The 15,383-nt window shown below is 43.5% G+C and overlaps 1 protein-coding gene across 4 annotated transcripts in view; it reads right to left on the reverse strand.

The window, feature by feature from the left end:
* Positions 1–5,343: 5,343 nt before the first annotated feature.
* KCNN3 (potassium calcium-activated channel subfamily N member 3) overlaps positions 5,344–15,383 on the reverse strand; it is a 171,028-nt gene continuing 160,988 nt past the window's right edge. For 2 of the 4 annotated variants that reach the window (XM_027975753.3, XM_042254783.2), the window contains exons 8-9: positions 13,738–13,983; positions 5,344–13,490 (exon numbers count right to left, since the gene is read on the reverse strand). In XM_027975753.3, the coding sequence (XP_027831554.1) occupies positions 13,458–13,490; positions 13,738–13,983 (279 nt within the window). In that variant the 3' untranslated portion in view covers positions 5,344–13,457. Of the gene's footprint in view, positions 13,984–15,383 lie in introns of all 4 variants that reach the window. The other 2 variants (XM_004002559.6, XM_027975761.3) reach the window with 1 other exon arrangement.

Genomic DNA, 15,383 nt, shown 5'->3' on the forward strand with positions numbered 1-15,383 from the left:
ACTGACTCGATGGACGTGAGTCTGAGTGAACTCCGGGAGTTGGTGATGGACAGGGAGGCCTGGCGTGCTGCGATTCATGGGGTCGCAAAGAGTAGGACACGACTGAGCGACTGAACTAAACTGAAACTTTTTAAATGTCAGAAGTACTGAATAAGCATTTCCATTTAATTCTCATTCTGGTTATTCCTCTGGGGAATCAGAAGTGCACTGACGATTGGTTCTTCTCCACAAAGACTCTTTACATTGAATGTGGTTGAAAATCCCTCAAACTTCATCATAAACCTGCAAACTTCATCATAAAGCAAAGTTACCAGCTCAGGTAATTAGAAGTCAGTGGCTCCAAGGCAGTTGGCTCCAAGGCCCCCGTTTCTCTCTTCCTCTCCTCTCTGCCTTCTATGGTTTTGGCTTCATGTTCCATGTGTTGGCCCCTGACAACCCTACCCTCTTCCCTCATGAAACAAAAGGGGATATCAGTTCCTGACGAAATCTGTACACCACACCTTCCTGGGGAAGACTGTTTACTTGTTTGTTTTTTTTCTGATAGCTTCTGCTTAAGCCCTCACCCTGAGACTCATTTGCTCATGTTGGCTTAATTTGGGCCATGTGCCCATCTTTGGGGAGGGTGATGAGTTCCTCTAATTGCCCTAGCCTGCCTTGGTCTTCCATGGGTCTGGAAAAAGAATCACTCCTACCCAAATGCATAGTGGAGGTAGGGAAGGGTGTATTCGCCAAATTAAAATCCATGTACCATGGGCTGGAGAACTGGAGGGAACGGATGCCCTGGAGGTAATGAATTCTGTCCTCTGTAGCTTTCTTTCAGCACTTTTCTCAAAGAGAACCGAAGACGCCAGCCCCTCTTGTGGGTGTTCAGGCAATACTAGATGATTATTTTCTCATCTGAACCAAAACCAAACAGGATTCTAGCTTCCCGAATTTCTGAGTCAAGTAAACATTGCATTGTCATCCCGAGGGAAAAAATTCCCTAGGAAATCTTTAATCTGTTAGGATTCCTAATTTCTGATGTTCAGGCAGAGCTATGTATCTACCTTCTCATTCCAAGAAGTGGGAGGTGAGGAGGGTGTTAGAAGAAAGGGCAATTGAATCACGGTTACCAGGAGCTTACAGAAGACCTGACATTTCCCTTGATGAGTGACTGGAGTGTGGGTGCCCACTGTATTCTTTCTTGAGAAATACTTGATGGCTTTTAAGTGATACCCCAGTGTTGGAAAGTAGGAGGTAGAACAGGTTTGGGAAGAAGCTTTACCTAAGCAGAGAGGAAATGGCCTGTAGGTAGCAGTAACATATTGCACTCATGTTTTCCACCTTTGGTTTTCTAGGGGACAGGATTGCATTTTAAGACATGCTATTAAATGTGACTTGTCCCCGGAAAAAAATAATGTGTAAATTTCAAATTCATGCTACAAAAAAAAGATTAAGCTAATTTTGGCTAATGTTCATGTACTATTTGCAGTAGTGACTGGAATAAAGATTAATAACCTTGACCACTATTAGCATAATCCACTGTAATTCTGGATATAAAATTGCATCATTTAATAATCTAATTTAATGTCTCCTAACCAGTGGGGGTTCTTGTAGATCTGCAAGTATTAGCTCGAAATTCTCTAAACTAAAGGCAGATAACATTGAAAATGATCAACGTCTCTGGAATATGAAATACATGATGAATTAATTTAGCCAGTCACAATATGCAAATCTTTGTTTTCAATGAGAGACTGATAATATCGTGTGTGTGTGTGTGTGTGTGTGTGAACATGTATGTGTAGGGGAAAGCAGGGCATTTTATTTTTACTAACATTTGCAAAATTGATAACTGACTAGGAGGATGAATCTAGGAAGAATGTGGTGAGGCTCTGGGCAGGCCTCAGCTTTCCACACCGGCACAGAAGGCATTCTCAACATGGGGTGGCAGCGTTCCAGCTCAGTTTCTGCCCAATTAGGCAGAAGTTCTCTGTTTGATTTTGAGCCAATCACTTCTCTTGCCCCTCCGTTTCCTGTGTGTCAGGTAAGGGACATGACACACATTTCCCGGATGCCTGTGTCGTTTTTTTCTAGTCCCTTGGTTGCTGTATTTCTGTCTTACCTGCAGGGGGCAGTCTTACTCAGAGGGCCCCGTATTTAGCAGGATTGCCCTGTTCTGAGATCTGGGCCCACCTTGGGGTTCCAATGTCCCTTTCCCCAGGTTTTCATAGCTATGCATAATGTAATAAAGGATCAAGTTTTCTTTAAGATAGGAGTCATTTTATTTAATGGTTAAATATAGTTAGGAAAGGATCCATGAGTGTCACACGGCAGGTTTACCCTGTTTTTGTGTTAGGTGTAACGAGACATCTGCTAGCAAGGGCAACGTGTTATTTTCAAGTTTAACCTTTTTTGCCTAATGAAAAATGTTGGGATGGCCCTCCCCGAATCCTCGTAGAGACCTAAGGCCAAAGAAAGATATTATGCCCCAGACAGACTGTGTGTCAGGAGAAAGCAGAAGGCTGCAGCAGTCAGGCAGAGAAATACTGAGTGAATAATAGCCTGGCAGCATTGTTTGCCAATACGTGTAGAGTTGAATGCAAATCAGCACAGGTTCAGGGGTCCAGAACTGGAAAGAAACGAGGGCAGGATGAAAGGAATGGAGCTTCAAGCAAATCCCCATCTTAATACAAATCTCGCCCTTTCTGCCCCCTCCCCAATGGCTCCTTGCCAACTCGGGAGGGTAGAGATCCCCAGGGGCGGGGGGGGGGGGGAGGCGGGCACTGGCCAGGCTGGACACCTGCGGGGGTCTCACTTCAGCAAGCTCTGGATCAGCCTTCAACTCTGAGAGCCCTTTAGACCCCCTGGGGGCTTCAGGGAAACTCCCTGGGCACCACCCCAGACTCTGCCTTCTGAATCTCAGGTCTCAGGGGCACCGGCTTGAATGTTTTCAAAAGCTTCTGAGGTGCTTCTAGTGTGAAACCAAGACCGAGAACCTCTGCTCAGATAAATGGAATCACCGTACTGTGTAACTGCCTGATCCTTTATTTGAACATAGCTGCAAGCGTACTTTATCACACATCAGTGTGTCTATACATCCTCATTGATAACAGTCGCTTACCTCTGGCACAGTTCTCACTTTCTCCCCAACGTTGTTAAAACTGGGTTAGATACTAAACCCGTTCACATGTTCGCTTCTTGGCAGGGCCAATCTCTTGAGTCAGGCACCGCCATCAACACTAAGCCAATGCTGACCTTGATTAAAGAAAAGAGGCAACTTTTTCCAGGGGGCTCTGTTTCCAATCTAAATTAAGATTTCCTCCTTTAAAAATTCCTATTTTCACAACTGCAGACTTAGGGAAGGAAGAAGATAAAATTAAAGGAAATCAGCCGCTTGCGCTTTTGGTTTTGTGTTTGAGTCAATTCTCTTCTTGTTTTTATTTAATGCCATCGTATTGTATCAGCATTTACCAGAACATTTTTAAAACGCCCCTTCTCTCTAGCTTCAGTTCAAGAGGAAGTGGCGAAGGCCATGGGCTCAGCTCACCCTCAGTGGCACAACTCTCACACTTTGCACAAAGAAAGAGGTGTCGTCTCCCACCCAGACCTCCAAACCCACCCACGGTTTACATTCCAAGCCTGGGTCTAGGCATGTGGTTGCCATACATTCTTGGTCTTCTTCACAAAGGTGGCCAGCAGTAGAATTTGAGCCGTTAATTTCTGTTCTTTCCCAAATGTACTGAAAAGTCTTAGGTTGTATTTTCAGCTTAACTCCTGACTTTGATAAGTCATTTGCTGCTTGCTTTTCTCTAGCTCAATTTTCCCATCTGAATAATGGGAATAATATTTGTCATCTACCTCACAGGGCGATAACTAAATTATTGAAAGTTATTACTGTTTTTAAGTATGAAGTATTGTTGTTTTGTAATCATTGGGTTGGTAGATGCACTACTTCAATAAGGGATTTTGGAAAGAGCTTTAAGTAGTGAATGGCTACAGAAATATAGCTAGATATTTTTTGAAAATATTTTATCAGAGAAAAAACCCTCAAATATTAGATAGTGGTTTTGAAAGTACCTAAATTGTGTTTTCTTCTTCTTTTTTATCTGGAGCTACAGAAATGTTCATGGGCAGAACAGTATGGTATGGGGGTTCAATTTGGGGAACTTGGTTTGCCAAGCCTTTAAAAAAAATTAATTAACTTGACTGCGTGCATCAGGTCTTAGGTGCAGCACACACAAGTGGAATCTTCCAGGGATAAAACCCACGTGCCCCATACTACAAGGCAGATTCGTTACCAGTGAGCCCCCAGGGAAGTCCTGCCAAGCCTTCTTAATGACAGTTCCACAAATGTGGCTGTAGCGGGGGGACACCTGGAGAGACTGGCTGTCCTTCTGGGCCCCTCTGATATTTCGAAGTGTCTCTTCTGATTGACACCGTGAATGGGCATTACCTCTCTGGCCTGGCCCTGGCTGTCCAAGAGGGCATTGGCACTTGGGCAGGGAAATGGAGAGAAGATTTAGTTGATGTGAAGAAGTAAAGTGTTTCCTTGAGCTCATGAACAGAGCCATGGGAACCGTGGGACTCTGCCTGGGACTCTGGAGAGCTTCTAACCAGAGAGGCAGTCCCCTTAAAAGCTATCGCACCATAGAAGGAGATGACCTTTGGTAGACAGGCTGATCGATACAGAGGATCGTATTATTGTAGAAAGGCAGGGAGCAGGAGCTCTAGAAAGTTCACTGGGGTCCCTTGGCTGGCCATCTTAGAGTTTCACCCGGTTCAGGGAGAGAAATTCCTACTTGTCCTTCTATGAGTGCTACTAAATGGAAGCAATATTTGTTTGGTTAGTTGCTAAGTCATGTCCAACTTTTTTTTGTGACCCACAGACTGTAGCCCACCAGGCTCCTCTGTCGATGGAACTTCCCAGGCAAGAATACTGGAGTAGGTTACCGTTTCCTTCTCCAGGAGATCTTCCTGACCCAGGGATCTAGCCCATGTCTTGGTTGGCAGGCAGAATTTTTACCTCTGAGGTACCTGCGAAACCCAAGCAGTATTTGAGCCCCATCTCCTACAATTTAGTCTTTCAGATGACAACAAAACCGTGCCTAGCTCATGAAGACCAGAACCTTCTGATGCTGCTGTGTGAAGAGAACTTGGCACTAGAGGGATCAAAAGGTTTGCTGTTAAAATGGATTATAATGAAATTACAAAATCACGGCAACCACTTTTACTTAGGCAGTCCTGCAGAGGGAGAACAACAAGCCACTGAAACAGAAACATGGTTCCCGAAAGCAAATTCAATTTCCTTTTTGGAGACCTGAGAAAGTTGACCACAGTTCCATTCAAAACCTTCAGGCACTTGACTTTTTATATCCTTTACCTTTTTAATAAAAAGTAAAAAACAAACAAAAAAATACATCAATGTCCTGGATAGAACCTCTCTATGTAAAGGTCTCACTGAACAAATAAACATAGGACCAGACAAAAGAAATGGAGCTGCAAATAGCAATATGATATATTACGAAGCATTTATATATGTATGTATATGTTATATATGAATGTGCAGGGTATATGTGTGTGCACCTATGTATGTATAAATTGTAAGTATTTGCCTACATATGTCACACACACACACACACATATATTTATACTGACCTCTTTAGATTGAAGTCCAAGGCACTTTTTACAATGAACAGGTTAAAGCCATTAATTCAGAACATAACTGTTTCTGGGTACATATCAATTTATGGCGCCAATATCACAATTCACATCTTTCCTTGCTTACCTCAGAGCGTCAGGTTGGTGTAATGAATAAGAGACTTGGTTTAAAGAGAGATTAGGAATGTTTCTAGATGGTTAAACTAACTTCTCTTGCTAGTTTCCTCTAGGGAGGAGAGTTCCCATTGGTGGGATGCTGAGTTTCTCAAGGGAGGAACACAGATGCAGCTATTTCTGCGTTATGCTGAGCAGGGAGCCAGGTGGCCTTCCAGGGGACCTGGCCCGAGGAACCACCTGATATTTGATGGCCCTGCCAGCATTCACTAAAACAAAAATCTTAAAAAGGTGCTTTGAGATGGCTCACAGCTAGGAAGCGAGTCCTTTTAAAATAAGACTGGGAAAAGACTGCTTCTTTGTATATACCACTCGAGCTATCTGACCTCAAGAGGAATTTTAAGGTGCATTTGTTTTTATGATCATATGGGACCTTTACTTCATCAAATAATTCTATACATGAGGGTCAAGGAAGAAAGAGTTTGATTTTCTGAATAGTAATGTTATTTACCATTGCTGTGTGGTCAGGACAGTGCTTACAATTAATATGTATACCACATGGGGACCTTGTTAAAATGCCTAATATGATTAAGTAGGTCTGGGATGGGGCCCGAGATTCTGCATTTCTAACGAGTTCCCAAGTGATGCTAATGCTGCCGATCTGTGGACCACACTTTGACTTACAACTGTCAGCATATAGCTACATGCCTGAATTACTGTCCAAAGGTCCCATTTTCCCCAAATCAGGAATTTGTATTGGTTTTCTTAATTCTAGATGGAATAATAACTTTGAGTAGAAAAATCAGAACACTCTCTATAAACGTAGAAGTCTTCGTCTGAGAACAGCTAGAAGGAAAAGCCAAAAGAGACAGTTCTATTTAGTAGCAGAAAAGTATTATGAGACAAATAAATTACCACCAGTACATTCATCAGTCAATTATAAAATTGAGAATAAACTAATTTCCATTACCGAGTGAGTAACTTGCTAGAAACAGGTGCCCTGGAGTTCTGATGGCTTTAATGGAGCTCAGCCAAACATGTAACTGAGGACCAGTATAGAGACTGAGAGAATTCAGCTCAATAAAAATACAGTGTGTGTTCAGGTACACACGGCTATATTTAACATGGATAACTAACAAGGACAAATTGTATAGCACAGGGAACTCTGCTCAATGTTATGTGGGAAACTGGATGGGAGCGAGTTTGGGGGAGAAGGGATACATGTATATGTGTGGCCGAGTCCCTTTGCTAACCACCTGAAACTGTGACAACACGGTTAATCGGCTACACTCCAATACAAAACAAAAGGCTTAATGAATAAAAATGAAATGTGTCTCCAAGTTAGCTCTCAGCCACATGAGCCGATTGAAGCTGGGCATTTAGATATTTCTCTTTCGAATGGCATGAAAACATTACTGAGCCCCCAGCCTTATCTATATTTAAGCTCAAATAAAATGGAAGTGTGAGAGGATTCCAGCCTTTTTCCCAGGAGAAAACCTACTGTTTTGCACTATCAGTACATCTGTGTGAATTTTCAGAGATTGTGAAGGAAAGAGATACACTCCGTTGAAGAATCTATTCTGATGCTTCTTGGTGTGCACCTGTGCAATATTTTACCAATGTGATAACAAGCAAGGGTCCTCCTCGGGAGGAGGCCACTGATTCCAGGGAACCTTTGTCCTATGACCAAATGCATCCCATTTTCATCTACAAATAGTCCCATGGCCAAAGGAAGGAAGTGAGAAATTTTACACATGTGTCTCAACTGCTCTATCAGAGAAGGAAGGACATCGATATAGTTGCTGAAGCAGAAAATTTGTCACAGTTTTGCTGATAAAGGAAAACATCTTGATGGAAACTCTCTTTCCTCCCAGCTAAACTAGCAGAAAGGGAAGCCCAGCTCTTTGCATGTCCTGCCTCCTCCCTTCATCCCCTTAGGAGCTGTGCTCCATGTTGTGGTTTAAATGTGTGGAAACCTGGCTCCCTCAAGGAGCCGACTCAGAAAAGCTTAACTGCCCACTGGGCTCTCACTGAGCCCCCAGGGAAATGCAATTCCAATCCCAGTTATAGTCTGACACAGAGAAACTTACAATGCCTAGGAGTCTGAATCTTTTGTGTCACAGGAGAACAAGACCCTTCCTTATGCCCCATTCTGCCATTGCCAAAGGAAAAACTGATTGGCTGAGTTTGAGACAAATCATTTATGTAATAGGGCCTTTGCATTTAGATAGAAAGAGCCTGCCCTTTAATTAAACTGGCTTTGCACAGCTACTAAAGGAGTGATGGCTTTTAAAATCTCTTCTGAAATGGCTTGAAAGAATTTAGGGTAGAATTAGTCTTCTAAGTGGGGTATAGCGTTCTTTTATCTCTATTAATCAGGTCTCAGAGAATTAGAATATGGCAGTTCAGTAGGCTGAGGACCCTTGGTCTGGGTGTCAGGCAGTCACTAACAGTGATGTGTACTCAGAAACAGTCGTTGGGAGAGCAGGTTGACACTGTACCTGCTAAAGACTAGTTTGATACAAAATGTTAATTGAAAGTTACAATATATTTTATAATATAGCAACATATTTCATATTTAAAATAAACTGTTATACTTTCTCCTATCATTAAAAAATAGCAAGCAGTACAGAGGCAAGATGCAAATTCATATTGAAGCTCATCTGATTCTGAATATAAACACATCAGTTTCTGAGTTTGCCATGGATATCTTTCCTCCACTGACATCCTGCTGCTCTCTTCTGTTGTTCTCTTCCGGTCAGTGCAGAATGGAGAGTCTGGGACCAACACTGAGTTGTTGCGCCATTAAAAGGTGTGTCTGATGAAGGTAGATCAGTCCTGGTTGAGGTTCAAACACTGAGACGATATGATACAGCTAGAGAATGTTGTTTATTCCCTGTCCTCCTTCTGTGAACTTTCATGTTGGCTGTTCCGATCAGATTGATATTTGTCAAAAAAAATTTTTTTTGGCTATAAATTCAGCATCTCTTTGGGATCTGAACTATAGGTTGGTATTGAATTTTGTGCTTTTCCTCCATCAGCTTGGTTGGTCACAACGTCTGTTTGGTTTGTCTCAACACATGGTCCAAGCCCAAGAGTACAGCTTCCAGAACATATTTCTCAGGTGTGTAAACAACTGTGGCAGGGCACTTGGCACCTAGATTTGGAGGTCATACGTTGACGATTTGATAATGGTTTTGTTCAGAGGGAACTCCAGTTCATATTTGGGCATTTCCAGTAATGGTGTAAGGAAAAAGATCACAGTTATTTTTTTTCTCTATCTGTATATATTTCTATACCATTCCACTGAGAACTTTTTAATAAGCTCCAGTCTATTTTAGTAAAAATCTACATATTACTTGTCTGACAGGAGTTTAGCGTTAATTTCTGTTCATGCAGCTTGGCACAAGCTTTCAGGATGAAGAGCAACTCACCTATATTCTACCACCAGAGGCAGACACTTAATATTGCTATCCCTGTAACCTTCCTTTCTTAGTGGTATCAGTGATCCCGTTCCCACAGTGTTTACTTTGGCGGCAGTAGAGAAGGAAGGGATACTGTCCAGGGTGTCATTAAGCCGAGCGACTGTAGCGGAAGGATGGGAAGGGAAGAGGCTGTTCCCGCCTACCAGGAAGCCATCAGGTAGCTGTCTAAGGTACTGAAACCGAACGCGTGCAGGGTCAATAGGGGCAGCAAAATGATGACTTACAGAGCCTTCATCTGCTTCTAAGCAGCAGCTAGGGAAGTGGGATGACTGCAGAACTGGGGATATATTTTATGATTTAAAAGCAGTAACTTTAAAAGAGCAGTAGCCTACTGGTAGTGCAATGACTCCACAGTGTCTCAGTCTGGTACTGTGACGGTAGCAACATCATGGGTTCTGGAACGAAACACTGATTCTTAACTTGGGGTGCACTGTTTGATGAGGTACACTCTGAAGGAGGAGAGAGGTCTTGGGACTATGTGCTAATCCCATGCTTCTCTCCCTGCTAATTTCACATAGGTCAGTATGTAAGAATTATTTTTTGGTAACTACTGAGTACACTCTGAGGCAACACCAAAGTGTGGACTAGACAGAGTTGGTTTGGGCTGGTGTTGTTGACAGTAGCGATTCCATTTTAAAGTCTACTGAGTACTTCACACTTAAGAATATTAATTGTTATCTTCATTTTAAGTATAGAGAAATTGAGGTCTGAGGTGGTTATATTCATTGGCCAAAGATGTGGATCCAGTGTTAGATTTGTATTTATTCTGATTCTGTATCTCTAGATTTATTCTCTTCCATCATGATTTATTCATAAGAAATTATAAAATATCAAAGGGGAAAGCCCTAAATGTACTGAAATCATTATTTCTTCAATATTGTTTCTTCCCAGCCTTTAATATACAAAACAGTTTGCACTTGCTCAACACTTTAGAATTTACTTGTGAATACATTTTCTATACCCTCTCACTTACAAGATTATTGTTACACCACTGGTACTTGCTGAGGTCAGAAGTTAGTGGTGATTCAAGGCCTTACCCCTCTTGCTCTTTTGCATTCTATTATACCTTTCTAGAGATATGATGTCATGAAGTTACATATTATGAGGATGGCAAGAGCAGCTCATAGATACTTTATGATCATTTATTGATGATGATCCCACATATGTGGCCTTTGATCCAATGATGCAGATTTTTATTTGGACTTCAATCTAAGGAGGGGTGAGCCCCTAGTCTGGTATAACTTACCAACTGATGTTCTGTCCTGAAACCCCACTGAGATTAGTGGTCTTAAGTAATCATATACATCCCTGCCTTTACAGTACATGAAGCTATAATATGGCTTAAGCAATGAGGGGGTGGCTCTATATTTTTAATTCAAGTGTCTAGATATTTTAGGGAATATCAGAGTATACTTTTATCTGACACAGAGTTAACAGAAAGATTATAGGAGGGGCTTGGCCACTGGGTCTGACTTCCAGGAGGGGGAAGAACTCAATCAGTTCAGTACTGGAGTGGGATTACCGTAATTAATTGTTTTTTTTTTTTTTTCCTATAGCCAACCCTTGAGTAGATAATTAAATCTCCTCTACCACCAAAATTGAAATTACAGGAGAAGAAGGTGTAACACGAAAACCCACCTGGCCCCCTTTCCTATTTGACTGTGATGCTGAGGCACAGTGGACTTAGCCAAAAGAAGGGCTGTAGGAAGGAAACGGGTGGGTGACATCCTGGATAATCAATACCTAAGTCATCAAAGGTTGATTGTACTTGCAGGAGAATGGGTAACTTCCTCACCTAAAGCTGAAATAGCGCAGAGAAGCAGCGTCCCGTTTACCACTGGAGGGTCAACATGCGAATTCAATCATGTTCTTTTTTTGAAGAGCAAATACTCTTTTCCCAAGGAGAAAAACCATACTTCGCTATTGCACTACCAATAGTCTAGTCACACTACAAACGCCTGTGTTTCTAGGATACCAGTGACTGCTGTTACTGAAAGTGTCTCCAGCCACTCTCTTTGCTAGCGTTGCTAGCTTGGTCATTAGGATTTACCCAGGTGAACAGTATTAGTGATGGGTTAAAGAAGAGCCACCCATAGACAACAATGGGTCAGTGACAGTCTGCACATCCCTTTTGGCAGGAGGAGTAACAGTGGAATCTTGCATGCCATTTGTTTGAAATTCAAATGAAATCCCTACATATGCACATGTGCACACACACGCACATCATAGGGCTACCTGGGGAATGGGAAGAGTGACTAGGAGTTAAGAATTGAGGGCTGCAGTTTAGATGACTGAGATTGGCATGCTCGGGTTGACCTGTCAGTGCTTTTCACACTGTGAAATGAACTAATGCCACAAACAAAACATATGGTTATTTCATCTGCTTATCTGTCTGTTTATACTTTCAGCTGTCACTGAAAACAGGAGCACCATTCTTGGGACATAAAAAAAAAGATACGGATCTTTTAGATAATCAATAGGTAAAATAACAAGTTAAAAAAAAGCCAGCAGTAAGTGTGGCATCTATGGTATACAAAACAACCAAGGAAAATGCTCAAAGGAGTTATTGAGATAAAAATGAGGCCATCAAGGGAAGAGCAATAGCAATAAAAAAAGATAAAAGAAGAAATTTAACAAGAGACCAGATCTTCTTGAAAGAGTGGCCTTCCTAGGGTTGTCTACCTTTTGCTGTCTGATTATTCCCTTGTCCTTAGGAGACCAGGCCCAGAGCTGTAGAAGTCTCCACAGCTAGACTCTGCTTTCAGAAAGGGGATGATGTCCTGTGATACCCCACAGGACAATCATCCGCACCACAGATGACATCCTTCATTTTACCCTAAACAGAGAAACATTCCCTACAGTATCATTTAAGTCCCCACAAGCAGAGACCTTGGAATGAGAAATGTGATGAGCAGTTGGATGGTTTTCACATCACAAGCATTATGTATGGTTAGATGGTGGTATGAGAAAAATATCTTGCATCCGGATGCCCTGTCCTCACAATTCCTGTCATACACTGGATCTGGATGTTTCTGAAGCCTCTTGAAGTTGGAGAAGTATTACAATAATTTTTGCACCGAGATAAACGTGGCACAATAGGAAGAGGCTACTGACAAATCTCTGTCACCTTATCTTACCCACAATGTTCCCTAAGGGTTCCCTTTATCTTCAAAACCTTGCACTCTGACGTGGTTTTAGGTCACATAGAAGGGACCACCTGGGTCACTCATCACTTCTCCTCCCAGCTCTCATGTGAGGCCCTTGACACATGCGTGCTCTTAACATCTGGGGCTGGAAAACTGTTACTGGATAAATATCGCTGAACACACCCCCGGACAATACTTCTATCCATGAAGGTGTCCTGGGGTTGCACCTATTCACATGTGTGTGCATGCATGCACAGATCCTCTTCCCCTGCCCGCATATCCATACACCTGATCATGCACTCCTGTGGGACACAGCTTGTTTGGATACAAGATAAAAAACTCTGCAGAAGCTGTTATTTTTAGAAGGCTGCTTATCTCTCCAGAATGCCAATTTTGGCTTGTCATTCATCTCAGAGCAAGCATGGTGTACCCTGTTTTGTATTTGAAGGGATCTGCGTCTTCAGTGAGGCTCAGAATGTGGCAACACTGGCAAACCCACTGAACTGACAGCACCCACATCCAGATTCAGACCAACTCAATGTGCATTTAGAGAGTGCCTTCTCTGTGCAGAGTAAGGTACCAGGTCCCTCTTTACTTGGGTCAAGTGCAAACAAGAAAAGACCTGGGTTGAATGTGGGATGTGTGTGTGTGCGTGCACACGCTTGCAAATACATGGGTTTATATGAGTATTAATATTGAATGGAGAGTCTGGCTTTTTATTCATCAATTTTTCTTTCAGTCTAAATTGTTATGACTGTGTAAGGGATGGGAGGAAAGAACATCTATTTTGGCAAGCTGTGGACAGCTCTCTCTTACTTTTGTCCTCTGGGGGCTTCCTTAGACAAAAGGAAAGGAAAGCAATGGGCTGGAGGGCCCCAGGGGTGAGGAACCCATCTCCCAAGCCTGTTACCACACCCTCCCCCCAGCGGGACCCACCTCCAGGCTGGCTTCACTGCTGGCTACTTCGGTGCATCTGACCCCCCACCCCTCCCCACGTGAGGACCTGAGATTGGACGTGGATTTCTGCTCTCCACCAACTCTGCAGCAAGGGCCCTGCCAGAGGCGTCGCTTCCTGTCATCTCCTCTTCCTGCTCCCAAGTAGAGGCACCTAAACAGAGATTAGATTTCTGGTTTCAAGGCATATCAAACCAAGCACGCTGAATGAACATGAGTTAGTTAATTAGCTCGGTGTCTCTTCTTTACGATCCCTGGTCTGAAATGTTCCTTGATGGCAAAGTGACCAGGAGAGAGTTGATTTGCATCTTAAGACCTATGGGTAATGCTTCTGGAGTGGGGAGTTTTATTTAGCAACTGCTTGAACTTGTGTATGGGGTCGGGAAGGAGGTGGAGCTGACCCCGATCGGGCTGTCGGAGAGTGGGGTGTGGGTGGTGCCCACCGCCACGCTGACGCCCCGGGCCTCCATGAGGGCAGACAGGAGCTGCTGCTGCTGCTGGCGCAAGGTGTCGGCGATGAGCAGGGGCAGGGAATTGAAGCTGGCGGTGAGGTGTTCCAGCTTAGACTCCAGGCTGCCGATCTGTTTCTCCAGGTCTTCGCTCCGATCATTGAGTTCTGTGATCAAGTCATACATGACATTCTGCATCTGTTTGGGGAGATGGAGAGGTGAGAGATGGGAAGGCAACAGGTCATCACCGGGGAATCTGTGATGAGAAAAATGAGATACTCTGCCAGATGACAGTGGAAAGACCACTCTCCAGGGACCAGCTTCCACATCGGCTGCGTCTGCTCTGGCCAAGGACGGAGAAGCCGTTTACTTTCTTAAAGACATGGAGGCTCCTGGCACAGTGTTTTTTATGTTGTTCTTGTTTTATTACAAAAACAATGCATATTACCTATAAAAATACATATTAGAAAATAGGTAGGATGGAAAAGAAGCAGCACTTCTGAAATAGAACAAGTCCCTAACGTGTCCTGTTTCTTACTGCATCCAACCTCTCAGCTCACACAGCAATGACACCTACTGATTAAAAAGAGACGGCTCTGAGGCAGGGAGTGAACAATGCGACAGGCTCATCCTTGGTAGGCCAGGGTTCAAGTGCATGTATGCTGCTCACTAACAGTGGGCCTTCCCTCAGGTCTCTTAAATGCTCTGAACCTTGGTCCTTACAAAATAGAAGTTAATAATAACTACACACAGTAATGAAATCATTGCTCCGCCCACCCCCCTCACTTTCAACACCGCAGCCAAAATGTACGATTACCTGATGAAACTCACTCTGGCCTGAGTTGCAGTGAAAGGGAGCCGCCTTGCTGAGATTATAGTGCCTCTCCTGCCTGGTCAAGAACGGAGGGCGCCTCAACTTGGGACAGCCCTGAAGGGTCAGTCCACCTTGGGAACTGCCATGGGCCAGTCGAGGACTTTGTCTATCGTATCATGGTTCAGGCTCTCTTTCTGCCACGTTCTACCCGACTCTCCCTCTAACAGGTACGGTCCTGACACTGCCCCCCAGTAAACATCCTGCTCTCGTGCCATCTCCCAGTGTCCCAGGGACCCGCCCATCACCAGTACACACCCCATACACGTCCCATGGCCAACAGTCTGACCTCCTCTAAACCTCCCTTAAAAATCACCTCCCCACAGAAAGAAAGGGTGGGACAAATTGAGAGAGTGGCACTGACATACATATACTTCCGTGTTGAAAGCAGATGCTAGTGGGAAGCTCTGTGTAGCATACAGAGCTCACAGCAGTGCTGTGTGATGACCTAGAGGGGTGGGATGGGGGCAGGGGGGAGATCTAAAGGGAGGGGATATATGTATGCATATGACTGATTCACGTTGCTGTACAGCAGAAATTAACACACCATTGTAAAGCAAGTAGACTCCAATTAAAAAAAAAATCCCCTCCCCTCCCCCATGCCCTTGTTAATAAGGCACCTTGTCTGCACTCCACTCCTGACCCGCTAACCCTGCTCAATGCTTTCCTCTCTTTGATGCTATCGTCTAATACACTATCTGCTGTTTCTTTTGCATGTTGTTGCTGT

This window comes from Ovis aries, chromosome 1, assembly GCF_016772045.2.
Source record: "Ovis aries strain OAR_USU_Benz2616 breed Rambouillet chromosome 1, ARS-UI_Ramb_v3.0, whole genome shotgun sequence".
NCBI lineage: Eukaryota > Metazoa > Chordata > Mammalia > Artiodactyla > Bovidae > Ovis > Ovis aries.